This window comes from Syngnathus acus, chromosome 9, assembly GCF_901709675.1.
Source record: "Syngnathus acus chromosome 9, fSynAcu1.2, whole genome shotgun sequence".
NCBI classification, from domain to species: Eukaryota; Metazoa; Chordata; class Actinopteri; order Syngnathiformes; family Syngnathidae; genus Syngnathus; species Syngnathus acus.
This window is the reverse complement of record NC_051094.1, coordinates 17,770,298-17,788,040: the sequence shown is the minus strand read 5'-3', so window position 1 is coordinate 17,788,040 and position 17,743 is coordinate 17,770,298. Positions and strand designations below refer to the sequence as shown.

General features: G+C 45.9%; 1 protein-coding gene across 2 annotated transcripts in view; it reads left to right on the top strand.

Annotated features, from left to right (window-relative positions):
- The window catches only part of stxbp1b (syntaxin binding protein 1b), a 109,031-nt gene that overhangs the window by 35,385 nt on the left and 55,903 nt on the right, over positions 1-17,743 (top strand). For both annotated transcript variants that reach the window (XR_005098834.1, XM_037259474.1), the window contains exons 8-11: positions 3,319-3,403; positions 3,941-4,071; positions 13,444-13,551; positions 13,698-13,758. Coding sequence is in view for 1 of the 2 variants with exons in the window: in XM_037259474.1 (XP_037115369.1) it covers positions 3,319-3,403; positions 3,941-4,071; positions 13,444-13,551; positions 13,698-13,758 (385 nt within the window). In the remaining variant the exon portion in view is untranslated. The remainder of the gene's footprint in view (positions 1-3,318; positions 3,404-3,940; positions 4,072-13,443; positions 13,552-13,697; positions 13,759-17,743) is intronic.

Here is a 17,743-nt window from a genome sequence, read left to right as displayed (position 1 = left end):
TTTTAAATAGTGATGAATGCAAGGCAGCACGTTGGAGCGCTGGTTCACACGTCCGCCTCACAGTTTAGAGGTGCAGCGTTTGATTGCGGCTCCGGCCTTCCTATTTGGCGTTTGTGTGTACTCCCCGTGGCTGTGTGGGTTTTCTCCGGGTATGCCAATTTGCTCCCACATTCCAAAAGCATACATGGTAGGCCGACTGACCACTCCAAATTGCCGGAACATGAGATTGTGAGTGTGAATGGTTGTTTGTCTCTATGTGCCCTGTGATTGGCTGGCAACTAGTTCAGAGTGTACCCGCCTACCGTCCAAAGACTGCTGGGATAGGCACCTTCATGATAAGCAGTACGGAAGATGAATGAGTGAAAAAAGTGATGAATACAGAAAAAATGCACTCCCGAAGAGGGCACTCTTCTCATCCAGGTGAAAAGCAGTGATGCTTGATCTGTTTGTTTTTTGTTTAAATTGCATGCAGAGCTATGAGCGCTTTTAGCACTGAATGACCATGATAGTTTTACTACCGTAATTTCTGGACTTTAAGTCTCACCTGATTATAAGCCGCACCAGCAAAAAAATCGCGGAAAATTTTGTTTTGTTCATAAATAAGACGCACCGTACTACAAACCGGTTTCAGTTGAAGTTGGGAAATTGTGTAAAATGTAAATAAAAACAAAATACAATATGAAAATCCTTTACAACCTATATTCAATTGAATACACTACAAAGACAACATATTTAATGCTCAAACTCATAAACTTTATTTTATTTTTCAAATAATAATTAACTTGGAATTTCATGGCTGCAATACGTGCAGTAGAAGTTGGGAAAGGGCATGTTTACCACTTCGTTACATCACCTTTCCTTTTAATAACACTCAATAAAAGTTTTGGAAGAGAGGAGACTAATTCTCTTAGCTTCTCATGTGTTATTCTTTCCCATTCTTGCTTAATGAACCACTTCAGTTGTTCAACAGTCCTCGGTCTTCATTGTCGTATTTTACGCTTCATAATGCGCCACACATTTTCAATGGGAGACAGGTCTGGACTGCAAGTGGGCCAGGGGAGAACCTGGACTCTTTTACTTCGAAGCCACGCTATTGTAACACGTGCAGAATGTGGCTTGGCATTATCTTGCTGAAATAAGCAGCGGCGTCCATGAAAAAGACATCGCTTGGATGGCAGCATATGTTGCTCCAAAATCTGTATGTACTTGTCAGCATTTATGTTGCCTTCACAGAAATGTAAGTCACCCATGCCATGGGAACTAATGCACCCCCATACCATCACAGATGCTGGCTTTTGAACTTTGCGTTGATAACAGTCCGGATGGTCCGCTTTGTCTTTGGTCCGGAGGACACAACGTCCAGTGTTTCCAAAAACAATTTGAAAAGTGGACTCATCAGACCACAAAACACTTTTGCATTGTGCATCAGTCCATTTTACATGAGCTCGGGCCCAGAGAACCCGGCGGCGTTTTTGGATGTTGTTCATACACGGCTTTTGCTTTGCATGGTAGAGTTTTAACTCGCACTTACTGATGTAGTGACGAACCGTATTTACTGACAGTGGTTTTCTGAAGTTTTCCTGAGCCCATTTGGTGATATCCTTTACACACTCATGTCGGTTTTCAAGGCAGTACCGTCTGAGAGATCGAAGGTAACAGTCATTCAGTCTTGGTTTCCGGCCGTGGCACTTACGTGCAGTGATTTCACCAGATTCTCTGAACCTTTTGATGATATTATGGACCGTAGATGTTGAAATCCCTAAATTCCTTGCAATTTTGCTTTGAGAAATGTTTTTAAACTGTTCAACTATTTTCTCATGCAGTTGTGGACAAAGTGGTGAACCTTGCCCCATCCTTGCTTGTGAATAACTGAGCATGTTTGGGGAGGCTGCTTTTATACCCAATCATGGTACCCACCTGTTCCCAATTCGCTTGATCACATGTGGGATGTTCCAAATAGGTGTTTGATGAGCTTTTCTCAGCTTTCTCAGTATTTTTTGCCACCTTTCCCAATTTCTATTGGACGTGCTGCAGCCATGAAATTCCAAGTTATTATTTGGCAAAAAAACAATTAAGTTTATCAGTTTGAACATTAAATATGCTGTCTTTGTAGTGTATTCAATTGAATATGGGTTGAGAAGGATTTTCAAATCGTTGTATTTTGTTTTTATTTACATTTTACACAATTTCCCAACAAACAATCCGGTTTGTAAAAGCCACATGTGCACAGGAGTTATTTACAAAGAAAGACGTTACACAGAAAGCCTTTTTAAAGTTTTAATAACATACCTTAACATTTCTTTCCAAACACTGCCTGTGACGCGGCAGTAATGCCGCAGCAACACGGGAGTAACAGTGCGAATAGGGATGGATAAAAAAACATACCAGTAAAAGTCACTTAGACGCGGCGGTAACAAAGCAGCAACACGGTAGCACAGCACTAACAGGGCTGGTTAAAAATATACCAGTAAAAGTCACTGAGAGACGTCTTCATCTTCCTCTTGTGCACTGAAACCATTGAAGTCTTTCTCCTCAGTGTCCGATTGGAATAGCGTCAAATATACTTCGCCACACACTTTATCAGTCTCTCTTTCATTGTCTCTTTTATGAATTTCTTCTAGCATTTTCCATGATGAGGGTCGGTTCATGCAAATTTTATTCACGCACAAAGCACCAAGTTACATTAAACTAGCGAGCTACACGTATAGCTCCAGAGTAGACGTGACCAGGAAATAAATAAAGAAAAGGGTGACGCAACAAGATTTCATCAACAATAGCCCAGTGCCCCCTAGAGACCGGAAGAAACCTCTACAGTGCATGTTAAAAGCCAAATCGACTGCCTTTAACTTAAAAGCGGCATCATATGCATTTCTTTTGTCGCCCTAAAATGAGGGTTTGTGAATAAAAGCTTCCTTTATAAAAGCTTCCTTTCTTTAGTAATGTCCGTCTTGATCTTGTTCTGTCTCTTCTTTGTGTGCATTATACGGCACTATTTGCCTGGTTGATGGACATGCGATCAACACACCGCTCTTCTCCCCAGTGACCGTGTCACATATCCCTCCGCCCAGCAAAGTGGTGCCGTACAACAGTGGTCTACAGCCTTTTTACGAGTGTATAAGTGATCAAGTCATCACAAAAATCACAAAAAATCCATGAATACGCTGCACCGGACAACAAGCCGCAGGGTTCAAAACTTGAAAAGTAGCGGCTTATAGTCCGGAAATTACGGTATTTTGGGGAACACTACATTTTGGGGAAAAAACTCTCCCAAAATGTTACTGTAACTATTTTATTTATTTGTTTGCGTGTGTTATTCAGAGAGTACAAAGACTGTGCCGTTCTGGCCCAAATGCTACAGGACAAGCTGGATGGCTACAAGGCTGATGACCCCAGCATGGGGGAGGTGGGAGATGTCGATAAAAACAAAGAAGCAAAAGTAGAAATGTTTATTCAAAACATTAACCTATGAAGCAAAAGTAAAGTCAATATAGAAGTAAATGTTAAAAATACCTACATACTTAATACATTACATACATTACCCACACATACTACCTTGAAGAAACAGTAATAAGTTGATAACATTTATGTTGAGCTGCCACAATGTGGACACTATGCAAAGATTTGTCGTTCTATACATCAGCAGGATGTTTGGAGGCTGTGATACATTTTTTAGGTACTTAATCTGTTAATCCTAATCTTTCATATTCTACTTCAAAAAAGAATGTTGTGGTATTTACCAATGTCTTCCTGTCTGACAATTATTTTGGAAATACATATTATATTACACATTCTTACACAGTAGTATAAGCACAGCCTTTTGAAGTACAGACTTGGTTCTTCAAAATTATCAGTGATTACAGTTCATTGTTTTGATATAATTCTACTCTGCTGAATCCCTGTGTAATGTATATCATCTTGTTTCTGTGCCGGTTTTTTCCAGGGACCTGATAAGTGTCGGAGTCAACTTATCATTCTGGACCGAGGATTTGATCCAGTGTCACCGCTTCTACATGAGCTCACTCTTCAGGCAATGGCCTACGACCTGCTTGGCATTGAGAATGATGTCTATAGGTATATAGGCATGCACGCACGCAGGCATAGGCACACACAGAATTCAGATAAGAATTTGGATCCCTGAAAGGTTTGCAAGTTCTTTTAATAATCAATAATTAAGTATGCCCTTATTTATAGAAAATGAATTCATCAAAGAAAATGTGTTTAGTTTCGGGCGTATTTCCAGTGATCCCTCATTTATTGCTGATAAATCGTTCCAAGACGATAGGTGAAAATCTGCGACGTGGAATCAATCTTTTTACGATATCCGCAGTTTTTTTTAAACACTTAATTGTATTCTTAAACACTTTTTAAAATGTTAACATTAAACTGACTTCACCAAAACTCACAAAGGTACAAAAAAAAAAAAAAACTACCGTAAACACATCACGGCTCCGCTCTGCTATCGCTGTGCTTGCGCTGGTCTGCGGGGTGCGCATATCTAATACGGAGATGCTCGCGCTAACCAGTGTTGATCGCTGCCACCTGTGCCCTTGTTACCGGCTGATTAGGGCGCGTATTTAAACCCCGTAAGTCCGTCAGTCTGCAGTGGTTCGTCTGCCTCGATACACGTATGCCTGCCACCTGGTTTTGCTATGCCACCTGGTTTTGCTATGCCACCTGATTCCCGGTTGCCTGATCCACTGTGTAGCGCGATGCGTGTTTACTGATTCACTGTTTTGCGAAACCCTGTTTTTATGGTCTGCTCTGGATTCTGTTTGGCTTGACCTTCTGCCTGGCCCCGACCACGAGATTGCTATGCCCGTCTGCTTCAATGACATACGATGCGCGCTCGCTGACTGGCTCGTCAGCTTGTCTTGTTGTCCTGCTCTGGCGGCATTCCAGTCCTCCTTGTCTCCTTTAAACTAAAGAGCCTGTGATGCATTTGGTTGTCCTGCCACGTTCGTGACAAAATGAAGCACAAATCAGAGATGCTGCTGGTTGTGTTGATGCGAACGAAGGGCAAGAGTGGTTACGTAGCGGGAGGCTGAGATAAAGCGCGGTTAAAACTGCTCTTACAGCTCTAAGCCAATCAGAGGCAAGGGTACAGATCAACATGTTCCCATTGGTCTCGTCTCTTCGACCGGCCAATCGTGTGCTGTAAGGTCATATGGGCAAACAAAGCCCCGCGCTCCAAGTGACAAAATCCGCGATGCACCGAATATAGAGGCTTTGCAGCTGACGTCATCAAGCTACCCACATTAGCTTGGCGGCCATCATGGCGGTCAACTTTTCAGTGCCGGTCAACGACTCACACACGCTTTCTTGTTATATCTGCTGCTATTTGAGCTTAAAAATGCCGGATACCTGCTGTGCTGTTGGATGTAGCAATAGACGAGGCGATAAACCAAATCTTAGCTTCTATAGATTTCCGGCGAACATGAAAAAACGTGATAAATGGATCGCGGATATTCGTCGTGAACGATGGAAACCTACGATTATTACAATATTTGTTTTCATAAAAAACAGAGATGAACCGAGGCCCCAATAGGTGAAGCGCGAAGTGGTGCGGGATCACTGTACCTTGAATAATGTTGCTTAACATGCATTGTCCCCTTTTAATGAAATTGACACATATTCAGTCTCTTCTGTGTGATACACCTGAACACTCCCACAATGACACACAATTGAGGACAAATAGTCTTGGTTCATCAGAAGTGAGGATTTTGTTTCACCGAACACAAAGCTTCAGGTATCAAGATACCGTTACCATGCTTGTTTGCCATAGTCTGCATAGGGTCTTACCTAATTAACCATGAACAAAACATGCCTGCAGAAATACGCATATTGAAAATGAGGGAATTTACTATGGTGTTTTTTTTTTTTTGAGTGGTACATTTTGTAAAATTTGGCGTGAATTTTAAAGTTGAAATTTTTAAATTTTTAGTAAGTGGGATGTTTTGGAATAGGTAGGCCTAAGATGAACAGTTATATTTGGAATGAGAAAAATACAAGCGCGCGTGGCGTGAATATTTGGGATGAGGTGAATCGGATGAATTATGTGGAAGTAGTTAAGCATAAAAAAAGTGGGTGGAATAAGTAGAATAATGAAGTACAGGAATAACGTGTGAAGGCCTTTGCCTTCACACAACAATAAAGTTAATGATGTAGAACAGGGGTGTCAAACTCATTTCACATTGTAGGCCACATACGGCCTCGGTAGATGTCAAGTGGGCCGGACCATTAAAATTATAAAATACTCTGCTATAAATAACCAAAATATAATGTCTTTCTTTTTTTTTTTTTTTGGTGTAAAGAAGCACAAGAACATTAGGAAAATGTTGAAATTTAATGAACATTCCTTTTACAAAACATTAATAGCATTACATTAACATAACTTAAAACATTAACAGTAATGCATTTTAAGATTAAACGAGATTTATAAAGAAAGACATTTTTAAACCATTTACCGTAATTTTCGGACTATAAGTCGCTCCGGAGTACAAGTCGCATCAGCCATAAAATGCCCAAAAATGTGAAAAAAAACACATATAGGTCGGTCCGGAGTATAAGTCGCATTTTGGGGGGCAATTTATTCGACAAAATCCAACACCAAGAACAGTCATGAACGAGCAACAACAGGCTAAACGATAGGTATGCTAACGTGACATAAACACAAACGAAGAGCTGAGAACGGCCCTGACGTAAAATTCAGAGTTATTCAAAAAACTATTACATAAATAACACGTTAATAAAACCATCTGTGTCACTCCAATTCATTAAATCCATCGATCGTCCTTTGTCAACAACGCGTGCGCGCCGCTGACGGCGCTTGCACTTCAAAATATTCCACAGGCCCATATAACGCTATATAAATTATATATCAAATAACTATTATATAAGCAATAATGTTATCAAACCATCTGTGTCACTCCAAATCATTAAATTTATCGATCGTCCTTTGTCAACAATGGGAGCGCGCAGCTGACGGCGCTTGCACTTCAAAATATTCCACAAGCCCATATAACGATATATAAATTAGATATCAAATAACTATAATATAAGCAATAGTATTATCAAGCCATCTGTGCACTCTAAATCATTAAATCCATCGATCAAATTCCTCGTCCTTCGTCAACAACGCCGCGCGTGCGCCCTGACGTCAGCCTCGTCGTTATTCCACAGATCTACTATATAACTATATTGTAGAGTTAACAAAGTTCAAGGAAAGACGTGGGTTTGGTAAACGGCTCTTTATTTAACAAAACTGGCACGCCAGGCGTGTGGCGGCGTGGACTTCCAGCCACGGAAGTGGAAGAGAGCTCCATAGAATAGGACCGGGCGTGCGTAAAAGCCATGACCGAGCCCCATCCACCGTCCCCGGACAGCCACCCGGCCGAGCGCCGGCCCTCGACTTCCATCCACGGAGGTGAAAGAGAGCTCGGTAGAGTAGGACCGGGCGTGCGTAAAAGCCATGTCCGAGCCCCATCCACCGTCCCTGGACAGCCACCTGGCCGAGCGCCGGCCCCCGACTTCAAACCACGGAGGTGAAAGAGAGCTCCGGAGAGTAGGACCGGGCGTGGGTAAAAGCCATAATAGTTTTTCAAACCTTCTGTGTCACTCCAAATCCTTAAATCCTTCAAACTCTTCGTCGGCCGTGTCACTTAGAAACAAAGCCGCTAATGATGCCGGTAGTACGTGGGGCCCTTCGTCATCTTCGTCATCCCGGGATCAATCTTTGTCCTTTATGTAAACAACCGCCGCGCCACGACGCGTCGCGCTGCTGACGTCACTTGAAATTCAAATTACAGTAATCCCTTGCTACATCGCGGTTCGTTTATCGCGGTTTCACTTTTTTTTTTTTTTGGGAAAATTTTTGAAAAAAAACATAAGTCGCTCCTTATTATAAGTCGCCCCCCCCCCCAAACTATGAAAAAAACCGCGATTTATAGTCCGAAAATTACGGTACACATCCATCCATCCATCCATCCTCTTCCGCGTATCCGGGGTCGGGTCGCGGGGGCAGCAGCTTCAGGAGGGACTCCCAGACTTCCCTCTCCCCAGCCACTTCATTCAGCTCATCCCGGGGGATCCGAAGGCGTTCCCAGGCCAGCTGAGAGACATAGTCTCTCCAGCGCGTCCTGGGTCGTCCCCGGGGTCTCCTACCGGTGGGACATGCCCGGAACACCTCCCTAGGGAGGCGTCCAGGAGACATCCTGATGAGATGCCCGAGCCACCTCATCTGGCTCCTCTCAACGTGGAGGAGTAGCGACTCTACTCCGAGTCTCTCCCGGATGACCGAACTTCTCACCCTATCTCTAAGGGAGAGCCCGGACATCCTGCGGAGAAAACTCATTTCGGCCGCTTGTATCCGGGATCTCGTTCTTTCGGTCACGACCCATAGCTCGTGACCATAGGTGAGGGTAGGAGCGTAAATCGACCGGTAAATTGAGAGCTTTGCCTTTTGGCTCAGCTCTCTCTTCACCACGACGGACCGGTACAGAGTCCGCATTACTGCCGACGCTGCACCGATCCGCCTGTCGATCTCGCGCGCCATCCTCCCCTCACTCGTGAACAAGACCCCAAGATACTTAAACTCCTCCACTTGGGGCAGGATCTCATCCCCGATCTGGAGAGGGCATTCCACCCTTTTCCGATCGAGGACCATGGACTCGGATTTGGAGGTGCTGACCCTCATCCCGACCGCTTCACACTCGGCTGCGAACCGCTCCAGTGCGAGCTGGAGATCACGGCCCGAAGAAGCCAACAGCACCACGTCGTCTGCAAAAAGCAGAGACGCGATGCTGAGGTCCCCAAACCGGACACCCTCAACGCCTCGGCTGCGCCTAGAAATTCTGTCCATAAAAATTATGAACAGAATCGGTGACAAAGGGCAGCCTTGGCGGAGTCCAACCCTCACTGGGAACGAATCCGACTTACTGCCGGAAATGCGGACCAAACTCTGGCATCGGTGATACAGTGACCGAACCGCCCTTATCAGTTGGCTCGGTACCCCGTACTCCCGAAGCACCCCCCACAGAACCTCCCGAGGGACACGGTCGAACGCCTTCTCCAAGTCCACAAAACACATGTGGACTGGTTGGGCAAACTCCCATGCCCCCTCGAGGATTCTGCCGAGGGTGTAGAGCTGGCCAGGACGAAAGCCACACTGCTCCTCCTGAATCCGAGGTTCGACCTCCCAATGGACCCTCCTCTCCAGCACCCCTGAATAGACCTTACCAGGGAGGCTGAGGAGTGTAATTCCCCTTTAATTGGAACACACCCTCCGGTCCCCCTTCTTAAAGAGGGGAACCACCACCCCAGTCTGCCAATCCAGAGGCACTGTCCCCGATGTCCACGCGATGTTGTAGAGACGTGTCAGCCATGACAGCCCCACAACATCCAGAGCCCTTAAGAAATCTGGGCGGATCTCATCCACCCCCGGGGCCTTGCCACCGAGGAGTTTTTTAACTACCTCAGTGACTTCGACCCCAGAGATTGGAGAGTCCGCCTCAGAGTCCCCAGGCCCTGCGTCCACAATGGAAGGCGTGTAGGTGGAATTGAGGAGGTCTTCGAAGTATTCTCCCCACCGACACACGACGTCCCGAGTTGAGGTCAGCAGCACGCCATCTCCACTGTAAACAGTGTTGACGTTGCACTGCTTCCCCCTCCTGAGACTCCGGATGGTGGACCAGAATTTCCTCGAAGCCGTCCGGAAGTCATTCTCCATGGCCTCGCCAAACTCCTCCCACGCCCGGGTTTTTGCTTCAGCAACCGCCGAAGCCGCGTTCCGCTTGGCCACCCGGTACCTGTCAGCTGCCTCCGGAGTCCCGCAGGCCAAAACGGCCCGATAGGACTCCTTCTTCAGCTTGACGGCATCCCTTACCGCCGGTGTCCACCAGCGGGTTCGGGGATTGCCGCCACGACAGGCACCAATGACCTTATGGCCACAGCTCCGGTCGGCCGCTTCAACAATGGAGGCGCGGAACAAGGTCCACTCGGACTCAATGTCCCCCGCCTCCCCCGGGACGTGGGAAAAGCTCTGCCGGAGGTGGGAGTTGAAGATCTTCCTGACAGGGGATTCCGCCAGACGTTCCCAGCAGACCCTCACAAAACGTTTGGGTCTGCCAGGTCGGACCGGCATCTTCCCCCACCATCGGAGCCAACCCACCACCAGGTGGTGATCAGTTGACAGCTCCGCCCCTCTCTTCGCCCGAGTGTCCAAAACATGCGGCCGCAAATCCGGTGACACGACTACAAAGTCGATCATCGAACTGCGGCCTAGGGTGTCCTGGTGCCAAGTGCACACATGGACACCCTTATGTTTGAACATGGTGTTCATTATAGAAAATCCGTGTCGAGCACAGAAGTCCAATAATAGAACATCGCTCGGGTTTAGATCGGGGGGGCCGTTCCTCCCAATCACGCCCTTCCAGGTCTCACTGTCATTGCCCACGTGAGCATTGAAGTCACCCAGTAGAACGATGGAGTCCCCAGAAGGAGCGCTCTCCAGCACTTCCTCCAGGGACTCCAAAAAGGGTGGGTACTCTGAGCTGCCGTTTGGTGCATCGACACAAACAACAGTCAGGACCCATCCCCCCACCTGAAGGCGGAGGGAGGCTACCCTCTCGTTCACCGGGGTGAACCCCAATGTGCAGGCGCCCAGCCGGGGGCAATAAGTATACCCACACCTGCTCGACGCCTCTCACCGTGGGCAACTCCAGAGTGGAAGAGAGTCCAGCCCCTCTCGAGAGGGCTTGTACCGGAACCCAAACTGTGCGTGGAGGCAAGTCCGACTATATCTAGTCGGAACTTTTCTGCCTCGCACACCAGCTCGGGCTCCTTTCCAGCCAGAGAGGTGACATTCCATGTCCCAAGAGCCAGCTTCTGCAGCCGGGGATCAGACCGCCAAGGTCCCTGCCTTTGGCCGCCGCCCAGCTTGCAATGCACCCGACCCCTTTGGCCCCTCCCACAGGTGGTGAGCCCATGGGAAGGGGGACCCACGTTTCCTTTTCGGGCTGAGCCCGGCCGGGCCCCATGGGCGAAGGCCCAGCCACCAGACGCTCGCCTTCGAGCCCCGCCTCCAGGCCTGGCTCCAGAGGGGGGCCCCGGTGACCCGCGTCCGGGCGAGGGAAAACGAGATCCATTAATTTTTTTCATCATAAGGGGCTAATGTGAGCCGTGCTTTGTCTGGCCCCTCACCTAGGACCCGTTTGCCATGGGTGACCCTACCAGGGGCATGAAGCCTCAGACAACATGGCTCCTAGGATCATAGGGGCACGCAAACCCCTCCACCACGATAAGGTGACGAGTACACATGTGCATATAAAATCTAAATTTAATCCCTGCCTACACCTTACAAACTAAGAAGAGTGCTATTAAATGTGTAAAGAAGAAAGCATTCACATGTCCTGTAAATGTGGAAACTTCATTCATGAAACACATACACATACAATACATATTGAACATTCATGGAGTTGCATGAACAGTAGAAATCCGCCATACTCTTTTGTAGTGAAGTTGCTGACTAACATTAAACTGCACACTTTACCACAGTAAGGATTCATCTTCACAGAGCTGTATTTTTTCAATGCAAACAGGCAGCATTTTAAAGGCATGAGACTAGTCTGGACTTGTTTTTGTTCCTGATGCTTGCCATCTTTTGGCCTGTACAAGTGCATCAATACCAGGTGCCATGTCCTGACTAGCTGTCACTTTCAGAAGGTCATTTAAGTGTTTGTTTGTGAGCCTTGAACGCATTTTTGTTTTATTGATATTCATTACTGAAAAAATTTGTTCACAAAGGTAGGTTGTCCCAAACATGCACAAACTTTTAGCAGCCAGGGCTGTTACTGTATTGGCTCGAATATAAGACAACCCTGATTATAAGAGACCCCCTCTTTTTCAAGACTCAAGTTTGAAAAAAGACTTTTTGAACACCAAATTTAATTTTTATACAGAAAATAATTACAGTACATCTGAAACAAACGATTATAATATATTCGAGAGAAAAAGCATGTTATTTTGCCTCATTCAAATCATGCAAAAACTGTCTATCACATCTTAATATCAAAACATTTGAATATGTAAACTAAAGTGCAATCCCATTTGTAAATGAATGGCTTCTGGTTTTTGAAATGTAAATAAACCTACTGTTTCTCCATTTTTTGTTATCTCCTATTATTTTCTTCTCTTTTCTTTCTTACCGCTATTTTTTCTTCGGGCTACCGCTATTTTTATTTTTATTCTTCGTGACAGGGGTTCACTTTGGCCTGGGGAAGTAAGTTCAGCATTCACTTTAAAGATATCTGGCGCCATCTAGCGTTGTGAATGGGTATAATGTCTAGACCCCGAATGTAAGACGACCCCCACCTTTTCAGTCTTATTTCAATGCAAAAAAACACCGTCTTATATTCGGGCCAATACGGTAATTTGGGGTACCCTGGAAGATACTGATCAAATTTGTCCAGACCTACGGAGGTAAACTTGCCCTTCAAATCTGCATGTCTTCGGCTGTTGTGGTGTCCATCATTGGCACCAACTCAAGAAACTCTTCAGTAACAGTCAATGTCTCATCAACTCCACGAATAAATAAAAATAAATAATTGTACCCTAGTCATAATATTTTGGCCACAGGAAGGAGCCAACCAGTACATATTTATTTGAACCCAATGTACAATGTTTGTTGTTTTACCTTACATTTGACCTTTTACATTAAGCCACATAGTCAAGCCCTCCGCGAGTCTGCGTGGTGCATACGCTGCACACCACGACCGCGGCCAGGGGGCTCCAGGGAAAATCTTGCCTAGGGCACCAAATTGCTCAGGGCCGCCACTGTTGATGCTAATGCTATTTTGCTGGCAATCAGGTAGCTGGCTTTTACTCCTGCTTCACTGACTTGTCGGCTCTGGATGAAAGTTGACTGCTGTTTCCTCAGACCTGCCTGCAATTTGTTGATCTTATCTCTTCTCAGTTGTCCTTGCGAGCAGTCATCTTTTTCGCTGTGAAGAGTCTCGTAGTGGCGTCGAATATTATATTCCTTCAATACCGAAACTTGTTGCAAACACACCAAGCACAAAGGTTTTCCGTGCTTATCTATAAATAAATAGGACGTGGTCCATTTTTCATTGCAAAATTCTACACTCCGTATCAATGTTCTACATTGTAGAATAACATAAGTGTGACTATTAGTAAACACAACGGTAGCAGTGAGCAATGAAATTCTTGTGTAACACATCCTGCCCGGTCATGGGAACTGATTGACAATATTGTATACCTTGAATGTTCTTAGTTGTGGGAGAAACTGGGGAGCGCCAATCAAGACATATGATCCTGCAGTTTGTAATTGTGATCTGTATGGTTTCATTGTTATGTAACAGAGTATTCGTTATACCCACCGTGTGTTACCTTACTCAATGCAGCTACTCATTGTATACATTTCGATGTCAGGTTTGAGACCAGTGGAATGGGGGAGACTCGAACAAAAGAAGTGTTACTGGATGAAGATGATGACCTGTGGTTGACTCTGAGACATAAACACATTGCTGAAGTTTCAACGTGAGTGTATATTACCCTTTTTGACATGGTAATGTGAAATATTTTTGAAGGAGCAAGTAAAACAGTAGAAATTACCGAAGCTTACTTTTGTATTTCTTAACGGATATGCTGACATGATTTATGTTGTCTTTGTCTTGTTTCCATAGGGCTGTGACTCGCTCTCTGAAAGAATTTTCTGCCAGCAAAAAAATGAACACAGGAGAAAAGGTAGACGAAGAACATCCACATTACTTAGAACAATCTTTCTTGTTATTTGACTGTATTTTAGTCTATTTTATTCACCTGCACAAAGGTGAAGGAATCATGAATAATTAGGGACACAATGTAGCTGGAAGAGTTTCAAAGAAATGTTGGTATGCCATTGCCACCAGTGCAGATAAAGTGAAAATCTATAAAGGTCAAAAGTCATTGACAAAAATATTTATCTTCAGTTAGAGTTTTCGCTTATTGACTGGGTTGAATTGCATGTTCCGTACTCCTCTGCGCTTGTGGGAGTACTTTCCATGCAATACAGCTTCCTCTTCTGGCCCTAGTTAAGACATTAAAAATGTAAAGAAACAGTTGTGTCCCCTTGTTTGATTGATGGCCAACCTAATCTCCAACAGCCTATCATGGCCTTACTAAAAATATTGTTAGTTTCATAGTCCAACTTGGTGAACACACCATTGTTGGCATACAAAAGCCAAACACATTTTTCATGTTGAATCTGAAACTTTTTTGTGTGGCATTGTAGAATGGAAAGTCTGTAAAATGGGTACATATTTGTAAAGAAGTACAACCAAACGAGTTTGGATTAGCTAGTGACCAATTCAGGGTGTAACTCTATGTGCAACTTTCTTTTCTTGGTAGTCCATAGGGGTCCGATGATGACGTTGTGTCTGTTCTCAGCGATGACTGCGCATGTGGCTCCACAATCCGAAGCTAGAAGCACATAAGCGCCCGCAGGTGCTACATTTAAAATCTGCATTTTGGGTTGAGGTGGATGCTGCTCTGTGACGTCTCTCCCTTGATGCAGCTAAACGCTGTCGCCGATCCCTCTCGAAGGCAGTGGCTGCTTTGGAAGTGAGAGACCTCCATTCCGTTCTGTCACGAGCATGCACTTCCAAATGGCGTGGTTGAATATCACGCGACTTCAGATTGCTTTTCAGAGTGTCCTTGTACCTCAGTTTGGGGCGTCCTTGTTGCCGTTGAACCCTCTTTCAGCTCACGATACATGACTTGTCTGGGTAAGCGGCTGCCTTCCATTCGTATCACATGGCCTGGCCAGCGCATCTGAGCCTTCAGCAGTATCGACTCTATACTTGTTGAGCCAGCTCTATCTAGTACTTCCTTTTGGTGACTCTGTCCTGCCAGGCGATGTTCATAATCCTGCGCAGAGACCTGTTATGGAATTGCTCAAGCTGTTTGATATGGTGACGGTATAGGGTCCATGTCTCACAGCCATACAGAAGTGAGGAGAGGACCACAGCTTTGTAGATCTTCAGATTTGTCGACTGTGCAATGCCTTTCTGCTGTAGGACCTTCACTCTGAGTCTGCCAAGTGCTTGGCTAGCTTTCTGGTTCCTGGAAGTGATGTCCTTGTCCAGCGATCCATCCGCAGAGATTGTGCTGCCCAGGTATTTGAAACTGTCCACGCAGTTCAGCTGGGTTCCGTCAATGGTGATTGTTGGCTGGGGCCGTGTAGTGTTCGGGGATGGCTGGACCAGGACCTCTGTTTTCCCAAGGCTGATTGTCAGTCCAAACAGCCTGACGACCTCTGCGAAGTGGTCGACAATGATCTGCAGGTGGCTCTCCCACAGTTATCGGCAAACAATGCCTCCAAGATGGGTTTCTCAAGGGTCTTCGTCCAGGCAGAGAGGCGGTGGAGGTTGAAGAGGGATCCGTTAAGGTGATATTTTATGTAGACCCAAAGGTCCAGCTCTTCCACCGCGTGGAGCAGGACTTGTGTAAAGAACAGTTTGAATAGAACGGGTGCAAGCACGCAGCCTTGCTTTACTCCGTTGGAAATGGCGAAAGTGTTCGAATGTTTTCCATTCGAGAGGGCCTGTCGTGTTGCCATGAAAGAGGCGTATGAGCTTGGTGAATTCTGGTGGACAGCCGAGTTTGAGAAGTATAGACCAGAGAGCTTCTCTGTTGACCATGTCGAACGCCTTTGTCAAGTCTATGAACACTGAGTATAGGTCCATCTGCTGTTCAATTCACTTCTCTTGAATTTGTCGCACAGTGAAAATCATGTCAGGTACGGCCAGGTCGGAATCCACACTGGGCCTCAGGCAGGTTTTCTTCAGAAATAGTTTGATGAGCCTGTTGAGGAGTATTCGTGCAAGGATCTTGCCGGCAATAGATGATAAGGAAATTCCTCTGTAGTTTCCACAGTCTGCCTTAGCTCTGTTCTTATATAATGCCACTATGGTAGCATCTCGGAGTTCCACAGGCATGTCTTCTTCCCATATTGCACAGAGGACGTCCTGGAATGCTTTGAAAGCAGAGGGTCCCAGAGCCCTGAAGATTTCTGCAAGGAGTCCATCTTTCCCTGGTGCGTTGCCACAGCTCATCTGCTTTATTGCGGCTCTGACCTCGTCCTCTATAGATGGAAGGTTGAGTTCCTCTTGCGTAGGCTTTTGTGGTATCTGCTCCAACACAGACTGGTTGACAGTAGATGGTCGGTTGAGTAACTGGCTGAAGTGCTCCTCCCACCTTGCATTGATTTCCTCTTTGTCCTTGATGATGGTAGAACCGTCTGCAGAGAGTAGAGGGGCTGTTCCTGATGCTGAGAGACCGTATATGGCCTTTATTGCATTGAACAGCATGCAATGGAGTTGTTGGTATCAGCATAAAGCTCCACTTCATTGGCTTTCCTTTCCCACCACTGGTTCTGCATATTGCGAAGTTCTCTCTGTGTTTTGGCTTTGCAGTCTTTATATCTGTCACTTCTTGAAGAACAATTAGGATGATTTTGCCAGTCGATAAAGGCCTTCCTCTTCTCGTCCAGCAATGCCTGCACAGCTTCGTCATTTTCATCAAACCAATCTTGGTAGACCCTCTTCTTTGGGCCTAGCACTGATGTGGCGGTCTCAGTGACCACTTCCTTAAATTAGTTCCACTTACCTTCCGGTGTGCCTAACAGTGGTCCTCTGTCATTGATTTTGTCATCCAGACTGGATTGGAATTCTTGACGGTAGCTGTTGGATAGAGGGCGTGTGATGTTGAAGGCATGTCTGACAATCTTTGGGCCTTTGCAGTGTTGAGGGACTACATGGATGTTAAGTTTTGCTCGCACAAATCTGTGGTCGGTCCAACAATCTGCACCTCGCATTGCCCTTGTCGAGAGAACATCTTTGCTGTCACACTGACGGGTGATGATGTAGTCTATGAGATGCCATTGTTTTGATCGCGGGTGCATCCACGCCGTTTTGTACTTATCAGCCTGCCTGAATGTCGTGTTGGTTAGCTGCAGGTCATATTCAGCAAACTTATTCAATAGAAGCAAGCCATTGCTGTTCATTTTCCCTATTCCATGCTTTCCTATCACACCTTTCCACTGGTCACTGTCCCTGCGAACTCTGGCATTGAAATCGCCCAGCACTAAAAGCTTGTCACTGGAGCGTGTGGCGCGCAACAGGGCATCCAGGTCAGTATAAAACTGCTCTTTCACTTCTTCTGCGCTGGTCAGTGTCGGGGCGTAGGCGCGTGTTACTGATAGGGAGGTGGAGCTTCATGAGTCTCTCACTGATGCCTGTGGGGAGGCTAGGAATCTGTCCTGGTCCTGATGGCTAATCCAACACCATGTATTCTGTCTTCGTCCTGAGCTTTTCCTTTCCATAAAAAGGTATATCCACTTCCTGTTTCAGACACTGATCCTTCCTCTGCAATCTGAGTTTCACTGATTGCGGCAATATCGATTCGGTATCTTGCCAGTTTTTTGTCTACGAGTGCTGTTCTTCTTTGAGGTCTTGTGACAACATCATCTCTGTCCATATGTTCCAAGTTCCTATAATAAGCTTCTGTTTCTGTTGTGGTCGACCACAGGTGGGTAAATCTTGCCAACCGCGGTTAGCTGGCCAGATTGGTTAGGGCAGGAATTTCTTTAGGGCACCTTTTCTAGCCCCCTCCCTTACTAGGGTGAGCAGTGCGATCCTAAAGAGGCTGCTCAGTCGTCTAGGATGCTGCCGGGGTTCTCCGCTGCCCTGGG